At 46.5% G+C, this 19,738-nt stretch overlaps 6 protein-coding genes across 6 annotated transcripts; 4 read left to right on the top strand and 2 right to left on the bottom strand.

The window, feature by feature from the left end:
• Positions 1-1,962: 1,962 nt before the first annotated feature.
• On the top strand, positions 1,963-3,291 carry PADG_07615 (uncharacterized protein; the record flags this gene model as incomplete). Its single annotated transcript, XM_010764774.1, has 2 exons — positions 1,963-2,425; positions 2,504-3,291. The coding sequence occupies 2 exons, from the start codon at positions 1,963-1,965 to the stop codon at positions 3,289-3,291; spliced, it is 1,251 nt and encodes a 416-aa protein (XP_010763076.1).
• A 528-nt stretch (positions 3,292-3,819) lies between these two features.
• Positions 3,820-7,434, bottom strand: PADG_07614 (uncharacterized protein; the record flags this gene model as incomplete). Its single annotated transcript, XM_010764674.1, has 7 exons — positions 3,820-4,896; positions 4,965-5,153; positions 5,209-5,681; positions 5,764-6,809; positions 6,877-7,014; positions 7,099-7,199; positions 7,270-7,434. 7 exons carry the CDS (start codon positions 7,432-7,434, stop codon positions 3,820-3,822), a joined length of 3,189 nt encoding a protein of 1,062 aa, XP_010762976.1.
• A 519-nt stretch (positions 7,435-7,953) lies between these two features.
• PADG_07613 (uncharacterized protein) lies at positions 7,954-9,593 on the top strand (the record flags this gene model as incomplete). Its single annotated transcript, XM_010764773.1, has 3 exons — positions 7,954-8,253; positions 8,338-8,601; positions 8,691-9,593. 3 exons carry the CDS (start codon positions 7,954-7,956, stop codon positions 9,591-9,593), a joined length of 1,467 nt encoding a protein of 488 aa, XP_010763075.1.
• Positions 9,594-11,795: 2,202 nt separating this feature from the next.
• Positions 11,796-12,639, top strand: PADG_07611 (uncharacterized protein; the record flags this gene model as incomplete). Its single annotated transcript, XM_010764673.1, has 2 exons — positions 11,796-12,070; positions 12,177-12,639. 2 exons carry the CDS (start codon positions 11,796-11,798, stop codon positions 12,637-12,639), a joined length of 738 nt encoding a protein of 245 aa, XP_010762975.1.
• Positions 12,640-12,862: 223 nt separating this feature from the next.
• PADG_07610 (uncharacterized protein) lies at positions 12,863-14,570 on the bottom strand (the record flags this gene model as incomplete). Its single annotated transcript, XM_010764772.1, has 3 exons — positions 12,863-14,154; positions 14,226-14,353; positions 14,431-14,570. 3 exons carry the CDS (start codon positions 14,568-14,570, stop codon positions 12,863-12,865), a joined length of 1,560 nt encoding a protein of 519 aa, XP_010763074.1.
• A 1,776-nt stretch (positions 14,571-16,346) lies between these two features.
• PADG_07609 (dihydroxy-acid dehydratase) lies at positions 16,347-18,403 on the top strand (the record flags this gene model as incomplete). The annotated part of the gene is made up of 3 exons (XM_010764771.1): positions 16,347-16,496; positions 16,650-16,863; positions 16,950-18,403. 3 exons carry the CDS (start codon positions 16,347-16,349, stop codon positions 18,401-18,403), a joined length of 1,818 nt encoding a protein of 605 aa, XP_010763073.1.
• Between the last annotated feature and the right edge of the window lie 1,335 nt (positions 18,404-19,738).

Here is a 19,738-nt window from a genome sequence, read left to right as displayed (position 1 = left end):
ACATCAAAGCCAGTATATATATCCAAAGGGCGTCTGATGAAAAGATGCAGCAGGATGCAGCCCACAGGCTCCAGTTCTTGGTAAAGGGGGGCGCCTTTACCGGTAGCTCCCTAAATAACGCAGAACGCCCCCGTCGAGTTTACCCAATAGTTCAACCAAGCCTTATATTAAGGGGCTCGGGCTTTTGCGACTTGCAATTTGCCACAATATGTTATCAGCCAACGGGAAACTTTGCACAAGATCGAGTTACTTCTGATGCTCACGGATTGTTCATGGCACATTCTGGAAAAGTCCTCTCAGGAATCCAGCTTTCTGTTGAGATCAATCCTATTTAGAAGTGGAGTTTGACAGATAGGAAGCTCCTGTTATCTTGAATGCTACAAAGTTCTGGATTGTACATATGCATCCAGCAAAATCATTCATGTCTCAACATGGCTGTGTGATGCCTGTTCTTCTGAAAAAATTGACAAATGCATCTCTAAGATGTAGAATAAAAGCTTTTAGAGAAAAAGCAATAACTCACTCAGAAGCTGTCACTAATACATCATTTATTTATCTCTTCTTTTATTTATTGATTAATAATTATTTTATTTGTTTATTTTGCTTCTGGAGAAGCTAGCAAGTTTGTCCAGAATTCCCAGTTGAGAAAATGCATACACACACCTCACTCAATAAGAGTCTGATGGGATTCTCACATCACAGCAAGTTCTGACATTCATCATTGATCTTTTTTCTATTTGCAGATTTTTTATCTTTTCAAGATTACTTTTAACTGAGAGCTATCACCTATGAACTTATCTTAAAGCTTATTTGAGGCATTTTCAAGGTTTTGATAGTTATAGATGTCATGAAATCTTATGTTACTTCTGTTATCTTGAATGCTACAGAGTTCTGAGATCATACATGTGCATTCAATGAAATTGTTTATGTTTTAATGTGGCTGTGTAACATCTATTTTTCTGAAAAATTTAACAAATGCATCTCTGAGATATAGAGTGAAAGCTTTCAGAGAAAAAGCAACAACTTACTCAGAAGCTACTGCTAATACATCATTTATTTATCTCTTCTTTTATTTATTGATTAATAATTATTTCATTTGTTTATTTTGCTTCTGGAGAAGCTAGCAAGTTTGCTCAGAATTCTCAGTTGAGAAAATGCACACACACATCTCACTCAATGAGAGTCTGATGAGATTCTCACATCACAGCAAGTTCTGACATTCATCATTGATCTCTTTTTTATTTGCAGATTTTTTATCTTTTCAAGACTGCTTTTAACTGAGAGCTATCATCTATGAACTTATCTTAAAGCTTATTTGAGGTATTTTCAAGATTTTGATAGTTATAGATGTCATGAAATCTTATGTTACTTCTGTTATCTTGAATGCTACAGAGTTCTGGGATCATATATGTGCATTCAATGAAATTGTTTGTGTTTTAATGTGACTGTGTGACATCTATTCTTCTGAAAAATTTGACAAATGCATCTCTGAAATATAGAGTGAAAGCTTTCAGAGAAAAAGCAACAACTCACTCAGAAGCTGCTGCTAATACATCATTTATTTATCTCTTCTTTTATTTATTGATTAATAATTATTTCATTTGTTTGCTCCTGGAGAAGCTAGCAAGTTTGCCCAGAATTCCCAGTTGAAAAAATGCGCATGCCCCACTCAATAAGGGCCTGGTGTGATTCTCATGTTACAGCAAGCCCTGGCATCTGCTGTTGATCTTTTCCTTATTTTGTGGATTTTTGTCCTTTTCAAGGTTGCTTTTGACTGAGAGCTATCACCTGTGGACTCATCTTAAAGCTCACTTGGACCATTCCATGTTTCATTGTTGCAGATTTATCAACAATTATGCACCTGCACAGAGGGATTATGGTGTATAAATATCTGCTGTCTCCTCCCTATTTCCCTCCTCCTTCTTTTTACAGATCTTCAAGGTTTTGGTGGTCATAGGCATCATGAATTTTAGTTCTCTCAACCTGGCTCTTGCCAGCTGTGTTCTCGCATGGGTATGCCTGGCATCCGCATCATCTCACGTCGCATCTCACATTGTACCTCGTCAAGCAGGATCAGCAATATATGGTGTGAATATCGGCGGGTGGCTATTGCTGGAGCCATGGATCTCGCCCTCCGTCTTCGAAGCAGGCGGGAGCAGCTCCGTCGATGAATACACCCTGAGCAAGAATCTCGGCAGAGATGCTAAAAGGCACCTTTCGAAACATTGGGACACCTTTATCACTGAAGATGATTTCAAGAACATTGCTGCGGCGGGGTTAAACCATGTCAGGATCCCGATCGGGTACTGGGCAGTAAATCCTATAGAGGGAGAGCCATATGTACAAGGTCAACTCGACTATTTGGACAAGGCGCTTGTCTGGGCCAAAAACTCAAATCTGAGGGTCGTCATCGATCTCCATGGTGGTAAGTTACATAGTCCCTGTAAAGTGAGCATATACTATCGACCCTCATCCATTATTAACTAGAATATCTCACTCCCAGTCCCGGGTTCTCAAAACGGCTTCGACAACAGCGGTCACCGTGGCGCCGTCAACTGGCAAAAGGGTGACACGATCAGACAAACCCTGATCGCCATCCATACTCTCGCAATCCGTTACGCCAATCGTACCGACGTCGTTGACTCCATAGAATTGGTCAACAAACCCTCCATACCAGGAGGCGTGCAGGTGTCCCTACTGAAGGAATATTATGAGGATGGATATCACATCGTTCGTGATATAGACAGCACCGTTGGCGTCTCAATTTCGGATGCTTCTCTGCCCCCGCGCACCTGGAATGGCTTTTTGGCGCCCAAGACATACAAGAACGTCTACCTCGACACATACCACAACCAAGTCTTCGATGATATCTTTAGGACCTTCACCATTGACCAGCACGTGAAGCTTGCATGCTCGCTTCCTCATGACAGACTTAGAGGAGCCGATAAGCCGTTGATTGTGAAAGAGTGGAGCGGTGCCATGACTGACTGCGCCATGTATCTAAATGGGCGTGGCATAGGTTCGCGATTTGATGGTTCGTTCCCTAGCGGCAAACCATCTGGCGCTTGTGGTGCGAGGTCTAAGGGCTCCTCTTCCGAATTGTCCGCTCAGCAGAAAAAAGATACTCTCCGGTATATTGAGGCACAGCTTGATGCTTTCGAGGTCGGGGCTGGATGGTACTTCTGGACATGGAAGACGGAGGGGGCGCCGGGATGGGATATGCAGGACCTTTTGAACCAGAAGCTGTTTCCGCAGCCGATTTGGGCTAGGAAGTATGGTGGATGCAGGTGATGGGACTTTTTACGGCTTGGAGCGTAGGAGAACAGCTGATTATTTACGTTTACATCTTTAACTTTTATTAAGAAATGGAAAGGCTTAATTGAACACTTACTAATTAATTGACATTGTTTTTCACTACTATTTCATTTGTATTGTCGAGGGATGGAGGGATGGTATCTATGCGGTCCGTATACATCTGAGAAAAAGGGGTTAACAAGTGACCTGGGCTCAAAATTCCAATCTTGGACATCGACCTACTACAGGGAACCTTAGAATTTCCCTTAGAATATCTCTTTAATAATTCAGAGGGCGTTATTTTATTTGATTTTCTTTCTTTTCTCTCTTCTCTAAATCCACTATCTGGCTAAAAATTTTCTATCTCCTCCCTTCGCAACAAATTTCATGTGGCGAAAGGAAAAGGCTAAAAATGTACGATATTGGGACTTCAGCCAATCACATCCCGAGCCCTTGTAATACGATTTGACAATTTCGAATGATTTTCAGACCAAACAAAGCCCCACAATCCATACTCGCAAATACTCACAACACTCCCAACTCACCAAACCCATTCACAACCTCACGATCAACATTTACCAACCATTCATCCCTAAACTTGTCAATCCCACCACACGCCCCAACAACTCCCCGCAGGTTCTCCGTGACAAAATGGCGTAAATTGATTTTATGTATAGGGTCCGCATTACTCCATGTCCTCCGCCGTGTGGTTTCAGGAGGTTCGTTGGCCTGGTATTTCTCATCGGGTTCACCTGTGGCCGATCCTGCGTTCCAGACAATAAGATAATCACCGCCTAGGGGATCATTAGGGTCATAGGAGGTGCCTTCGGATAGTTCTCTGATAAGGTCAGTCCATACGACGAGGTAAGATTGCAGGTGGTTTAAGAGGTAGGCCGGCGGAGGAGTTGAGGGCCCGTTTATGGAGAGGAGATGCGTTAGGGCCAGGGCATGTAGCTTTTTGCGGTTAATGTCTCCCATATTGTCGAAATGGGAGAACCATTCCATCAGTATCCAGTTGACGGTTTCTTCTTCGGATAAATGATCTTCTCTGGAGGAAGAGGCAGATGAGATGAATATTTTCGGGCTTGCGAGGGCGATTCTAGCGAGGACGGAGAAGTAATCTGTTTCAACTACGCCGGAAACGGCAGGGGACTTCTTTTTTGGTCCTGTGGTGAGATTAGCTTCGTAGGCTTCATGGAGACCGGATAGAAGTGTTGGGAGGAACGAAGAGTCCATAAGAGACTTGGCGACAATAGTATATGCTTGTTCGTTTCCGGGGTTGACGAACTCTATCGCTCGAATCAGCATTTCGACAAGATGGGGAACAACACCAAGGCGCTGTCGTGTAGTTGAACCGAGAAGAGCTTCCAACGAAGCTAGCAAGCGGAATCGGATATTATCGCTGAGTACTTCCTGGGGTGAAAGGAGAATATAGGATTCAGTCACTTCTAGAGCTTGACGGACACATTCGGTATCAATGTCTAAAACAGGGAAGAGAGATGGTATCAGGTGGAGAAGATCTGGGGAAGGGGGAGCGGGAGCTTGGATGAGAACGGCAGACCACAGGTCAAGTGCCTCCTCTAAGAGATAAATTAGTGCCTCCTATTGACTCTTTAGCAGATTGTTATAATATGTGTGGAGTTAATATGCGAAGGAGGGAAGAGGCATACCGATTCAGGATCGACGGATTTTTGGATCAGGGGAATAATTATCTGATGATATCGGACAGATTCTTGTTTCATTGAATGAATTAATGAAGAAAGTAGCGTTAGAATGGCTTGCTTCATCAAATTCTCTTTGCTTGCTTGCTCCCACAGCTGTGGTAGTAGAGAGACTATTTGGTCGGCGTACGGCGCAATCTGGTAAAAAATTTAGCATTTGAGATCCGTGCTTAATGTCTAAGAATCGACATACGTGATCTTCCATCTTAACCACGGCAACCCGAACTGTCCCGACAAGTGCCATCTTGGTTTCTGTAAGAGTTACTTCGCCTATCAGATCCATAAGGCTCTGAAGTATGGGCGTAGCATAGGGCAGGAACCGATCAACGCTGAATTCAAATGGCTCTAGCACATTTTTCAGTTGACGACCAGCCGTCACTCGAACCACTTGATCGTTAATTGGATCACTTTTATTAAGTAGATGTTGAAAAATTTGGTAAATAGACGACATGTCTAACTCGTCAGCTTTCACGGGTACCCATTGACCAAGCAGTATTGCTATCCGTCGTCTAAGAAGGTTATACCCTGGCTGCTGAATTTGAACCTCCGGAATAAGGGTAGATGATAAAAATGCATTGAAATCAAGCTGCTTCTCCAGGATGGCGGCCCCAAGGCCGACAGCTGAATAGAGGGAATCCTTCAGCAGAACCTCTTGATTTTGGGGACCTAGAAGATGTTAAAGAAAGGGAAAGAGGAAAGAAAGAAGGAAAATAGCACACGGTAAAAACCAAACGGGGAGTAGGCTTACTGGCATAGGAGTAGAAGACGCGCAGGAGTGTGGGGACAAGGAGTTGTTTGAAGTGGATAAGGAGGTCTAGAAATACTTTGTCGGAACAAGAACGGATAGAAAAGTCGTACGCGTCTGTGATCTCGTCTTCACGCTTCTCCCATTCTTCGGGATCTTCCCCCCACTGCCGCAGGTCGCTTGCCCGAAAGACAAAGAAGCGGGTGATAAGGAGCTCCATGACTTGAACTACGAATTCGTGTGTCAGTAGTTGGGACTTGATAAGCTCAATGGATTGGCTTCTCTCCTCTTTATCCCGGGCATGAAGGTATTTAAACGTGTGTGTTGGGTAGAATGCCATTTTTATACATGAGCGAAGGATAAGCAAGCCCTTGAGCGCGATATTTTCTAGGAATGGAGTTTCTTCGTCATCAGCGTCGCCATCAGTTCCAATTTTGGCTCGAGACATGTCACTTGGGTCGTAGTGTTTGGAAAGCTCAACAACAAGACCCCAATAGGATCGGGTTAGGTCGACGCAGCCAGGAAATAAGGCAAATGCTGCAGGGTGGGTCTTGGCCATCTCCAAATGAAGTTTGGATAGCTGCATTATGTGTCTTTCAAGTAGCCTTGTGACATTTGGTGCCAATTCGGAGGACTTCCGTTCCAGCAACGAATAGAAATTCCCGACATGAGCAAGTGATAAGGTCCAAAACTGCTGGACGTCGCTGTCTCTGTTTGGGTTCTCGAAAGCGGCAACTATCAACCGGCGCAAAGTCTTCAACGTGATGAGACTTTCATCGAAGGATTCCAAAGCTCCGCCCTCGTCGTCACCACCAACTTCTAAAAAGGTACCCCATTTACGGACCTTTTCGACATAAATGTTGGCAAGAATGTGGAATATCTCCGGCGCAATGTCATAGAGGTTCCTTTTAATCCTTTGCAATCTCACCGTGGAGAGCTCTTTGGTTATATGTAAAAGGATAAGGAGGGTACGTGGAAGCTGCAAAGGATTGCTACCGGGCTGGCAGGCGGCGCGAAGCAATGTAAGCACTGATACAATCGCATCAGGCCTGGGGGTAACGAAGATTAGATACCGGTGAAGCTTGAATGAAACTGGAAAAAGGGTGCTCTTCTTACCATTCTGACGGGAATTCCAAACGCACTATCTTTGCAAGCATCAGGGCATTGTGAAGAGCAAGTTTGGTATCAGGTTCGACAGCACCAGCCTCAAGGGCCCGCGATCTGATCTGCTGTTTCTCCTCTGCCTTGATAGCACTTGAATAATTGTCCACAATCAGTACCAGTATGTAATATCCTTTTGGAGAGAATACCACAAACGAGAGGAGGAGCAAAGCATACTTTGGGGCGGTTTTTCTCCAGTATTTATCAACGCCGTTTTTCAGCTGTATAATCGACAGGTAACGGACTTCATTTGGCAGGGAGAAATCGACGAAGATATCCTGCAATTGCATGTTTAGTGTCCGTCCTTCCGCCTGCCCGAAGACATGGAGACGAATTAAAACGGCATACCTGTAGCAGTGAAAAATAATTCGGCTGTTTCTCCCAATTTTGAAGCTGTTGTCCGCCGGCTACAACTTGTTGTTGCGTGTTGCCCGCAGCGTTCACCAGGGTGTTAAAAATGTTCTGACGAGTTAAGGGGTTGGCTTCCCCAGGCAATTCGACTACTGACGCCATGGCGAGCTGAGGACTCGAGCCGGCTACTGTTTGGTCAAATTTCAAGAGAGCTCCAGAGGCAGCAAAAGTCTTAACAATTTCATAGGTGTACTCGGTATTTGGGGATAGAATTATTGTCCGATCCCAACCATTTGCTCTGTTAATGTCACCCGCACTGCGTTTGGTTGTTCTTGGTCAAATGGGCAGGGGAATCAGAAAGCAGTGATTTTGGCAAATTCTCGAGGTAAAGGACTGCATTCTTCATTGATTTTTTAGTGAAGATGTCCGTGCTGGAAGTGACATCCTGGAGCTTTTGTAGTTATGAAACGCAAATTGTGATTATTTACGTGATACCGTGTAGATACAGAGTCTTGAAGGTCACCCCTCCATACATCACGTGAGCGTTCGACCTCGGCTTGCCTCTCGCGCATCGGGTAGGGATGCCAATATTTCCATCATTTATTTGCTTCAACTGAATAATTCCCTATCTTTGTGCAGGATATGGGATTTCCAGCAATATAACCCAAGAATGACCGCACGATGACCTCAACAAATTTTGCTGCAGCGCAGGAGCGCATTCTGGAACGCCGCCGTCTCGGTGAAGCCGAAGCTCGAGGCCGACTCCCCGAACGAAGTGCCCGTCTTCCTGCAGCTATCGAAAGACTTCCTTATCCGCTTTCTCGAGTGTCCGATGCTGGTGTCATATTATGGGACACGATAAAGGGGAGGGAAGGGACGAAACCGGCGTTTCGGGTTGGCCAGGTCGATGCGGAGTTGCTGGATGAGGAGCTCCTAACTCTACTCAAAGGTCAAGTTGGAGAGGGATTAAAATATTTCGGAGTAAGTCTGTGAAATCCTTCTCTTGCGGTCGCAAGGATATATCTTATTGTGGTGCAGGTCTAACAATGTTGTTTTTCTTCTCAGAGCCACATTAAAGAGGATTGGACACACGAGATACAGTTTGCGTTGCGGGCTATTCTCTTCAAGCTCTCTGTATGGGATCACAATGCCTCGTATGGTGCAGCTCTACAAAACCTCAAATATACAGATAGCCGGCAAAAGGGACCAACTCTTTCGGATCCGACGAAATCACAAAAGGCACTATATGGCCTTTTCACGGTTGGAGGTCGCTATATATGGGATAAATGGGAGAGTTGGCTGATTGACCAGGAGGGTGGATATGATGAGGTATGAATAAATTGGAATTCCAGGATTATTTAGTATTCCAAAGTCGCGAAAGATGCAAAAGCCCATTCTAATAGATTATTTACATTTAGCCCTCGACGCAAATACGCCTTTTATCCAGAATCACAAATACCATCTCAACCACACACTCGATAGCAAGCTTCGTTTCGTTTCTCGTTTTTCTCACCAATGGTCGCTATAGAACGCTAATCGATCGCCTGCTACGTATGCGCCTAGCCCCCCCATTTACCCAAGTCAGTCGCGAAGTGTCCTTCGAGTATCTGAATAGACAACTCGTCTGGCACGCGTTCACGGAATTCCTCTTATTCCTTCTCCCTCTTGTTGGAATCGGGCGCTGGAGACGTTGGATCACCCGAGCCTGGAGGAAAACAATGTCATCGCTTCGAACAGCTGACGAAGGAAATGATGAGCAGGTCAAGGCCCAGGGGGGGCTCGCCTTTTTACCGGAAAGAACATGTCCAATCTGCTACCAGGAGCAGAACCCGGCAGCTAGGTCGGAAAACGATGTGCTGGGCGCCTCGGGGGCTTCGGGGGGCATAATAGGTTCGGCACAAACGGATGTTGTCAACCCCTACGAGACGATGCCGTGTGGATGTATATACTGTTTTGTCTGTATTGCGGAGAAGCTCGAAGCAGAAGAGGGCGAGGGCTGGATTTGTCTTCGATGCGGGGAGATCGTGAAGAAATGCAAGCCGTGGAACGGTGATGTTCTTGAGGACGTATTGCCTTCTCATTCATCAACGACAGGTGGGAAGAATGTGGGGTTTGCGGCCATTCCAGATCATGATAATGATAATGAAGCCGAGGCAGACGCAGAAGCCAAGGCTCATGGTCAAGCTCATGTTGTCGAAAATAAAGATGGCGTCTTCACTGATGGTGACGATAGTATGCATGAGTCTAATCAGTGGTCTGCGGTTGAGAAGGATAAAACGGATGACACGAGTGTCGAGTCTGACAGTGAGGATATCAAGTAGACAGCGATCAGGACGGACAGCTGCAGGGAATGCGCCCATCTAGTCTGCTGTCTCGTACGCGGCGGATGTACGTCCAATGAGATCACCTCCATTTGGCTTACCCTACCCGCCCCTTTATACCCCCCTTTTTTTGGGCGTATCTTTAGCGCCGTTAAAATCGCCAGAAGCACGGATGTACTTGGACTACAGTTTACTGCCGACTTTTTTTCCATTCTCTGCCCTGCATTAGTATTCTCTCCGCCTATCCTCCATTCATGTTCCTCCGTCTCCATTTACTTTTCTTGATGTGCAGAGAAACGAATTTGTTTTGGTTAACTGGCGTTTCCCACTTCAAATATATTCATGTCTATATTGTGAAGGATAGATTGCTTGATTGATTATGAAGCGATCGCTAGCTACGCGGAAGTTATATACGGTGCGGATTACGTAAGAAGGCGGATAGGCCTGACATATATTACATGTATTTATATCTTTGGCATATCGTTTCACCCATGCGGAATACAACACTCTGACGCAGATTTTATATATACGGATTGCGAGGTTTACACAAATATCTGGCCTATATATATCATCTGAGCTACCCACATGGCTACTGTTCAAAAGCATCGTCGACCTTGTGATTTCTATTTCATTTTAAGTGGAAGAATAAGAGTAAAATAACGGGAAAGGGGGTTGAGATACATTGTGATACGGCTCTTATTATATTTTGGGGTTCGTTACGCCCCAACTGGCGGCCCGTTGAACCCCAGGGAATTTGGACCGCTCACTCAAGGATCGGATTTCTACTCCAGACGATGATAGTATTCAAACTACTTTTTCTCCTCTGTGTGGTTAACAACGCTTGGCTAATCTGATGGTGTCGATGCGGCCCATTAGTAGATATCCAAGGGCGGTGAATTATACTCAACCGTCTGAGAAACTGTCGAACTGTCATTGTTTATTTGCAAGGTGGAGTCGTTTCGACTATGGTCCTAGATAATTAATACCGTGGTTGGATGGATCCTGCGATCGGCCGCTTAATAGAGTTAGGGTTGCATGGGGCCGGTCCGCTGCTGCGGAGACTTTCGACAATTGGACCGCTGCGAGGCTGCGACTATGCCGCCAGATAGGCGGGTGGAGAGGTTGGCATGAAGGCTGAAGCTCCTTTTCGAGTCCATGGATATGCACTACGGATCTCGGGTCTGTGACGTTTCGTAGTTCTAACTCTATCGCTCGATGTTTCAATATCCATGGTCAGGAACTAACTGCACAACCCTGGGAGCCCCGTCCAGGATCAGTTAGTTATCAGACGCGATGGATTCTCCAGCAAAAACCCGTTGTTCACTATATATTTTGCAAGAAAAGACTGAGGAATGTGAATAATACGGTTCATGTTGGTCTCCTCCACACGAACGGTGCCGGAGCCCTTCAACTAGCCATATATCTTGGCTGCTATAAAGGGACCCAGAGACACTGCAAGGCTGCGCAGCCTGGCTGAAGAACAATCAAACAAGGCTGGAAAATGTATGGTTACCGTCCTGAAAAATTTGCCGGCTATTCCAGTTCTGGCATATCCTCCTTTTCTAGAGAAATTCAATGCGCCAGATGATGCAGGGGGCTGAAAAAGGAAAGGAAAAAGAAACAAGCCAGAAACCAACATCCAGAGGATTTATTGCAGAATCGAATCCGAGCCAACTTTACAGTCGCGTGGATCCTTGCAACTTACTCTCCAGTGTCCAGGCGAAAACCCTATCTTCTGCATCCGCTTATTGAAATCACGCTCCTCATAAGCACATTGTGGTCTGCCGATCTCCACGTTGAATGATATGAGGATTTCAAGCCACCACGTACAAAAGGGGAAATAGGTCTAATTGTGGAATTCAAGCACTTACATTCTGCCATTTCATCCATCTTGAAAAGCAACAAAACTGAATGGAGGTGATTGGGGAATCTGCCTCTTGTGAAGGGAGCCGAATCTAGATATTTGAAAGCGAAGGAGAGCGAGTCTTGAGTCAACGTGGCGCAGATGGAAAAGAAAATGGGCGTTCTGGCGGAGGGAAATTTGGATATAAAAGCCTCACTCTCTTCTCTCGAAATGGAGTATCTTTTTACTGTTCGAGAGACAGACCGCAGAAGCATTCAAGCAAAGATTGGACCAATCTTTCTACATTCACTTCACCCCGTATCAACAAGCCAGCCCAGCCCCGCTTCGCAACTTCCAATATGCGCACTTCATTTATTTTCTCTACAGTCCTCGCAGTCTTCGGCCTTGCTCAGGACGGCTTTGCTCTACCAACGTCGTCAGCATCGCTCTCGACCTCTCACTCAGTCCTGGCGAAACGAGGCTTGAAAGAGTGCGATAGCGACCGTGACTTCAGTGGACCCTACCGTGACGGGCAGGGTGTGTACGTGGACTCGGACAAGGTTACCCACCCGTACAAGTTTCCCAAAGTGCGCAAATGCTGGCACGATTATTATGCCGTTGAAGCGAGTGTGTGGTATGCACAAAACTGCACAAAACTGCCCAGCCCTTCCCAAACCCCCCCCTCTTCCCGCCCTTCTTGTTGCAAGATCGAACAAATTCTAACAATTACCCGAATCCAGGAAGCAGCCCTGGGTCAAATCCTCCGGCAACATCTACTGCACCGGCACCCAAACCTGTGCCGCAGCGCACCTGAACGGCACCCAAGTCTGTCAAACCCGCAGCCAGAGCGTCAGTGTGTCAATGGGTCTTAAAATCGACGCTGCCGTCTCCAAGGGCATCGTTCCCGGGTTAAGTTTCGGAGTGGAATTTTCATCCTCCATCGAGAACTCGCAATGCTACAGCGCATCCTCCACGACGACATGCACGTGGAATGACAAGGCGTGTCATACGGTGTGGACGCAGCAGCAGATGGTGCGCACGAGGGGTTATGAGAGGAAGAGATGCAATTGGGGAAATGGGGATGTGACGGAGTGCATGAGATCGTGGGAACAGAATACCCCGACGACTTATACGGATTATGGGTGTGGCAGTAAGTGTACTGATACCAATCATTGTGGGAACAAGGATGGGAAGCCGTGTTAGAAGCACTTAGCTGTATATAGTAGGGCTCAGGGGCCGATAAGTGGAAAGGCCTTGCATATGAGGTATAATCAGGGGGATGAAGGATTTTGGATGATGAACATGTGCAAATTGTTGTACATCAGCTAAGAAACTATGTTATCTGATGATAAGGATAAAAACTTTTTTTTTTTAATAAAACGGCTAAATCCCACCCCTGAGAATAGTGTAAAGAGCATGAAATAAACTAAGACTTCCACCTAAAACCAGGATGCCGCCAGTCAAGGTCCTGAATTTGTCTTTGACTAAGCCCACCAAGTTTTTCTTCCACATTTACCTTATCCCTCTTCTTATTATCCACCCCCATCCAAATCAACAAAGCAATGGACCAAAGCAGCATCGTTGACGATGTAGCGAGATTGAGTCCGTTGCCAATATGATAGATTGGGGAGTCGAATGGTAAGAATGACCAGGTCGATATCAAGCCGCCGATATTCCCAAACATAACATTTGTGCCAATTGCGGAGGATTTAGCCGTGTCGGAAACCACGTTCGCGGCAACATGAGCATTGCAAAGGGCACCGAATGAAAAGGCTCCGCTGGCTATGATGAATGTTGCACCGTATCTAACGTTCGGGTCGTTACTGGCGAGGAACATTATGTAGCCAACCATCATCAATGGAGCGCTGATGATGAAGAATATCAAGCGTCGGTTATATTTCCAGCTGAGAAAGGGGAAAAGAACGGTAAAAAAGCCACCAATGACGTACGGGGGCACTGTGTGAAGTTGCTGGGAAATGACGCTGTTTTTGGGGTAGATTGTTCTGACGATTGTGGGTGCGAAGAATGCAAGTCCTTGAACGGTAATGTTATTTAGGAGGAATATGAAAGAAGTGACCAGGGTGACAGGACCGAAGATCCCACGGAGCGTCTTGGGAACGTCAAGTTGGTCTAATACTTCAGTAGCACCGATGCGTTCTGATTTGACGCGAGCTGTGGCAAGGTCCTTCTCCTCCTGGGTAAGCCAAATAGCGGTAGCCGGCCGGTCGGTCAGGGTAAAGAAGCTAATCACGGATAGTCCACATGTGATAATACCCTCGATTGCAAATATCATCCTCCACTCATGAAGGCCACCAAAGTTGGGCAATTTCAGAATAGCGGACGCAAGAAGACCACCAAAGGCCCCCGCAAGGGGAGCCATGACAATATATAGAGATAGACGAAATGCCAGTTCTCCCTTTCGGTACCATCTGGACAGATAATATGCGATACCCGGCATCATCCCGGCCTCGAAAATCCCAAGGACAAAACGGACACCGCAGACTTGGTGGATATTGTGCACAAATGCGGTGGCTACGGAGACGAGCCCAAACGAAAGCGACAGAGCCGGGATGAACCATCCGGGGCCAATCCATTTGCAGGCCATGTTGGAAGGGATTTCGAAAATGATGTAGGAGACGTAGAAAACTGAGAGAACGGTGTTGTAGTCATAGTTTTTCAGTTTGAGATCCCTCTCCAGGCCAGCGAGCCTCGCATTTCCTAACAAGAAAAACATGCACTGTAAGAAAGGCGTTTTGGAATGTATGAATTAGACAGAAGAAGTTTCATACCAATGTTTGCGCGGTCAATGAAGCAGAAAAGGTAGAGAAGAGAAACAGTGGGGACGATAAACAAATCGATCTTCCAGAGAAGTCTGGCTTCAGCAGCTGGGTCAAATTGGACAAGCGGACGCCCATAACTGATTGATATCTTGTCAGAATAAGAGAAACGAGCAGAGGAGTCTGACTGCAAATTAAGTAGACAGTGTATATTTACAGGTCAGTAGCAGTATGCCCCCTCTCTGCTACCTCGTGGGCTGTTCCCCTGTGAATAGATTCAGTTTGAGGGACTATCCCCCTTTTTTCATCGTGGTGCGGAGACGAGATGTCGTCATTATTCTGATCGTTCGTGCCCATCTAGTTTGGGTAGCAGGTCCGCTGCCAAAGAAACAACAACAGATTGGAGAATATGGAGGCGAAATGAAAAATAAAAACCAATGGTTTAAGAGTTAAGTCACTGCGTTGCAACAGAATTGGAAAAAGAACATCCGTCAAATCAATGAGAAGAAGATCTGTTATATACAAACAATGATTCCTCAAAGGCGAATATTCTCTAATGCAGCTCCAACAGATCTCCATATCCACAGAGGCTAATCCCGAGTCTCCAAGAGTATGGGGTATATGCGGGGACGCTTTGGAGTTCATTCGGGACAGAAGAGCGGCAGCTTCATAGTGCCAGTCTTCCAGGGTAGCCGCAAAACAATACGAGACAACTCCGTACCAACGGTCTCAGAACAGGGAAAAGTACGAATGTTTGCTGGAAATACCGAGCTTTAACTTGTTCAGCCCGCTGATCCCAGAGTCGTACGCGATGGACCTTTTTTCAGCTGAAAATTATCTCGAGTGAAGCTATGGTCATGATTGGCTAACTAGCGGTTGATTATCCCAAAAAAAAGTTCCTTTTGGCGGCCCGGAGTGCGTTTCCTTTACCAGGAGTTGTTTCCAGCGCTTATTTTCGAGGCGTGAATCCTCGAGTGTCAGTGGTCGCCCATGAGAAGTCGGCTAGACTTCCGGAAATAAGCCAGCTTGGGATAACTAGTTATATTGGGCCATCGATCTGATTCAATATCGATAACTACCAGACGGAGCTCAACTTTGAACAGATATCCAATTTTTTACCAGCTACCTGTTTAAGAGGTCCCCGCCATCGCCGTCGATATCATGGATCATGACTTGCAATACAGAGTTGCATCCGGAATCAGTTGCCCCGCGACGCGTAACCAGTTATACCACCAGTCAATCTCGCTGTCCGATAAAGCGCTGCAAGAATCAGGCCAGCCCGGAACGTCTGAAGCCCTCGAGGGCAAGGAAGCAGACAGCAGTTAATGCCGTACTTGTCAACATGCGTCCGCTCTGTAGAATGCATTTGTATCTGCAGCAAAATTGAGAGCTTTGCGCAGGACTGGTGTCTGGAGGATTGGCATAGAGGTCAATCATCGACATTGGCCAAACTATGCCAAATTAACATTGGCTGTTGCGAAATTTGAAGTATCAGCCTTGTCGCCGAGGTAGCTCAACAAGGGCAGTTTGATATAGTTACTGTCCAATCGGGTTTGTTCAGATGCTGCTTATCTTTCATTCAATGCTATTTAAGCTGTTATGAAAAAAGTTGACTCTGCTCTGTTCCAATGGCGAGGCAGATATTCACGCTTACTAACAAAGCTCTGTGAGTCCAGGCTTCTTCTAGCGGGGTGGAAGTGAGGGGTGAAATGGGGACAGAGGGATATATATCTATGGATATACACAATCCCAGGTTATTTTTCTCTTCTTCTGTACCGAGATAGTTACATGGGTTAACTACGGATAAATAACCCGGTAGGCAGTTATAAAATCTTCCGAGCCAGTTCCACTGACAAGTTAGTTATCCTCGTGACTCCGCGCGAAAGAGGTCTGTCTTCCTTTAATCAGGATCGAGAACACTCAACAGGTAGTTGGCATAATCATTATTATACTCCCTCACGAAATTCAATTGTTTTCGCAAAAATCGCCATTTTTGAGGGGGGGGTTTTTTCCAGCATAAATCCATTCCTTCCCCGCGGCGCAAAGATCAAACAACATACCCCTCCCAACACTGCAAAATCTACATGCTGTGATTTTCTTTTTCTTTTCTGGCTCTCATTTTGTGGCGTTACAATGAATCCCGAAGAGAAGGTCGATGGCTTCGAAGAGCCGCGATACATCCAGTTCCCTTGCCTGCCGGACGATGCGACTCGGGATGGAAAGCCGGTGTTGAATAAATATTCTACATTTCTTACACAGTACCATGATTTCCCTGGAGCGCAGGTATTGTATTCACTTAGTCGACTTTTTTTCTCTGTGTCCCCTTCTCTAGTTTTAACCCTGCTGCCAATTGGTTAATTGTAGTATTTTGGGTTTCTGTGTTTTCTCTTGCTTCGACGGGTGCTGACAGTGTTTCTTATCTACTTCGATGGATAGGCGATGTTATATGGCGCGGGGGTGCCGGATCGTGAGAGCATGAAAAATAGCCCCCAGGTCGGCATTGCGACGGTATGGTGGGAAGGGAATGCCTGTAATATGCACCTTTTGGATCTGGGGAAGACGGTCAAAAAAGCCATCACGGATCAGGGGATGCTGGGCTGGCAATATAACACCATCGGTGTCTCCGATGCTATTTCCATGGGTAGTGAAGGTATGTCCGCGACTCCTGTCCCATGTTGGACTCACTCTTCATTTTTCACTTCTCATCAATTGGACCTAACTTTGTGGACTCTTAAGGTATGCGATACTCCCTCCAATCTCGGGAGATCATTGCAGACAGCATCGAGACAGTAGTAGGTGCTCAATATCATGATGCCTGCATTGCGATTCCGGGTTGCGACAAGAACATGCCAGGCTGCGTCATGGGTATGGCCAGACATAACAGACCGTCTTTGATGATATACGGTGGGACAATTCAGGTCGGGTACTCCAAGTTACTCCGCAGGCGAATCAACGTCTCTACTTGCTACGAAGCAGCTGGCGCGTACGCTTACAACACCTTAACCCAGCCCGACGACGGCGGAGACCGCTCGAGGACGAAAGATGAAATCATGGAAGACATTGAGCGAAATGCCTGTCCCAGCGCTGGCGCATGCGCGGGAATGTACACAGCAAACACCCTGGCTACCGCGATTGAGTCAATGGGTTTGACTCTGCCAGGCTCCTCGTCCACCCCAGCTACGGTGCCTGCCAAGATGCGCGAGTGCGTAAAAGCAGCGGACGCGATCAGAATATGTATGGAGAAGAACATTAGGCCGCGAGATCTACTTACGAAACGCTCCTTTGAGAATGCGCTGGTAATAACCATGGCGCTGGGCGGGAGCACGAACAGCATCGTTCACCTGATAGCGATGGCCAGAACGGCCGGGGTTGAATTAACACTCGATGATTTCCAGCGTGTGAGCGACAAAATCCCGTTTATTGCTGACTTGGCACCCAGTGGGAAATACTACATGGCAGACCTTTATGAAATTGGCGGGATTCCATCTGTGCAGAAGCTGCTGATTGCCGCAGGCTTGATGGACGGTGACATCCCCACAGTAACTGGCAAAACGCTAGCAGAGAACATCCAATCCTTCCCCTCCCTCCCACAGGACCAGGCCATCATCCACCCGCTAGCCAACCCCATCAAGAGCACGGGCCATATACAAATATTGAAAGGCAACCTCGCCCCCGGCGGCGCCGTAGCCAAAATCACAGGCAAAGAAGGCACCAAATTCACCGGCAAAGCCCTCGTTTTCAACAAAGAACACGAGCTTGACGAAGCGCTTAACAAGGGCCTAATACCCCGCGGCGAAAACCTAGTGCTAATAGTTCGCTACGAGGGTCCGAAGGGTGGCCCCGGCATGCCCGAGCAGCTGAAGGCCAGCGCAGCGCTGATGGGCGCCAAACTGACGAATGTCGCGCTAATTACGGACGGGAGGTATTCGGGGGCCAGTCATGGGTTTATTGTCGGGCATATTGTGCCTGAGGCGGCGGTTGGGGGGCCCATTGCTGTTGTGCACAATGGGGATATGATTACGATTGATGCGGAGAGAAATGAGATTAGTATGGCGGTTTCGGAGGAGGAGGTTGCGGAGAGGTTGAAGGAGTGGAGGCCGCCGAAGCCGCATGTGACTAGGGGGACGTTGGCCAAGTATGCGAGACTTGTTGGAGACGCGTCGCATGGGGCTATGACGGATATGTTTTGATGAGGGGGCTTGGGAAATTAAGTTCTTTTCGTTTTCGGTGAAAAAGTGATATATATCATTTTTAGTTTGTTTGCTATCTGGGAGAGACACAGTTTATATTTATATATACCCTTGCCCATTCTACTTGATTCTGAATCCCTTGCGGAGTATTGTAGCCCCTAACTAACTACTCCGCACAGATCACCAACTCTGTCCCAAACAACCCCCTTACCTGAACCTTCTTCAGGAGTATTTAAGTGGTACTTTGGGTATGATAATGATGGAATTAACTAAAGATGACATCATCTCAGGACTTAGTTGCCTCTGATTGGCCATCCATATAAGGCTCAACACTAAACTTGTCTAAGCTTATCCAACCTTAACTCCACGTGACAACAACCAAGCCTCTAACTTTAATAGGAAACTCCGCAATATCTTGTCTTTGCGCCGATGAACGATGACGTTGTATAAATATTTTCTTGTGCTTATCCTCAATCATCCGCAGACCACGGCGTGTTTCCAACACGCATTGCAACCCAGCGAGGTCTGTAGGAATCCCTTTCGATAGTTAATAATTCTAGTGAATCCTAAGCTGATTTGGTAACAAGCAGGGCTAGTTACTTTTATTCCTTTTGTAGCTCCAGCAGTGCCGGCTCACGATATTGTATGAGCCTCACTCCGTACATACCTGCGTACAGTCTGACCTTTTTGCCTTGCCGTCCGCCAAAGTTCCCATCTTCTCCTGTTCCACGCGCGGCTACCGGGCTGGGGCGCTGCGAAATAACCATGACATAGAGACTATACGGGGGAAGGGAGTGTGTTTGCAGCGTCCGTCGTCACTGCTACTGCTACTGCTACTGCTACTGCTGCGGTTGGTGCGAACCATCACCCACAGACCATAAATCAGGTGTTACCTGCCTTTCTTCCGCCTGGGCTTATCGTCCGAATGTCTGCGTATACTCATATAAATAAATAATAAATAATAAATTAAAACAAAATAAGAGAAAGAAAAATACAAAACAACCAGTCAAATCCCCCGCAAGACCTTTTTTTTTTCCACGTCAAAAAACACTGCTCCTCGCCTTTTTCATCGTCCATGGTATGGCACAGGGCTTGCAACACGTCCCGACAGCCGTCACTCCGCTGTTCTGATCCACAATTTGAAAACACTCCAGCAAACCCGCCACGTCCTCTGTTGACGATTCATCCAAGCACCCGCGTCTTCTGAGACTCGTCATTGGCTCGCTGCTGAAGCTTGACCGCTTGGCAACGGTGCTCGAATTGGTGCAACAAAACAACTCCTAATTTTCCTGCAGCCATCAGCCCAACTCCTTCTCCCGCAACTTTATCGGCTTG

The sequence above is a fragment of the Paracoccidioides brasiliensis genome (assembly GCF_000150735.1).
Source record: "Paracoccidioides brasiliensis Pb18 unplaced genomic scaffold supercont2.12, whole genome shotgun sequence".
Lineage (NCBI taxonomy): Eukaryota > Fungi > Ascomycota > Eurotiomycetes > Onygenales > Ajellomycetaceae > Paracoccidioides > Paracoccidioides brasiliensis.
This window is presented reverse-complemented; position numbering and strand designations above follow the sequence as displayed.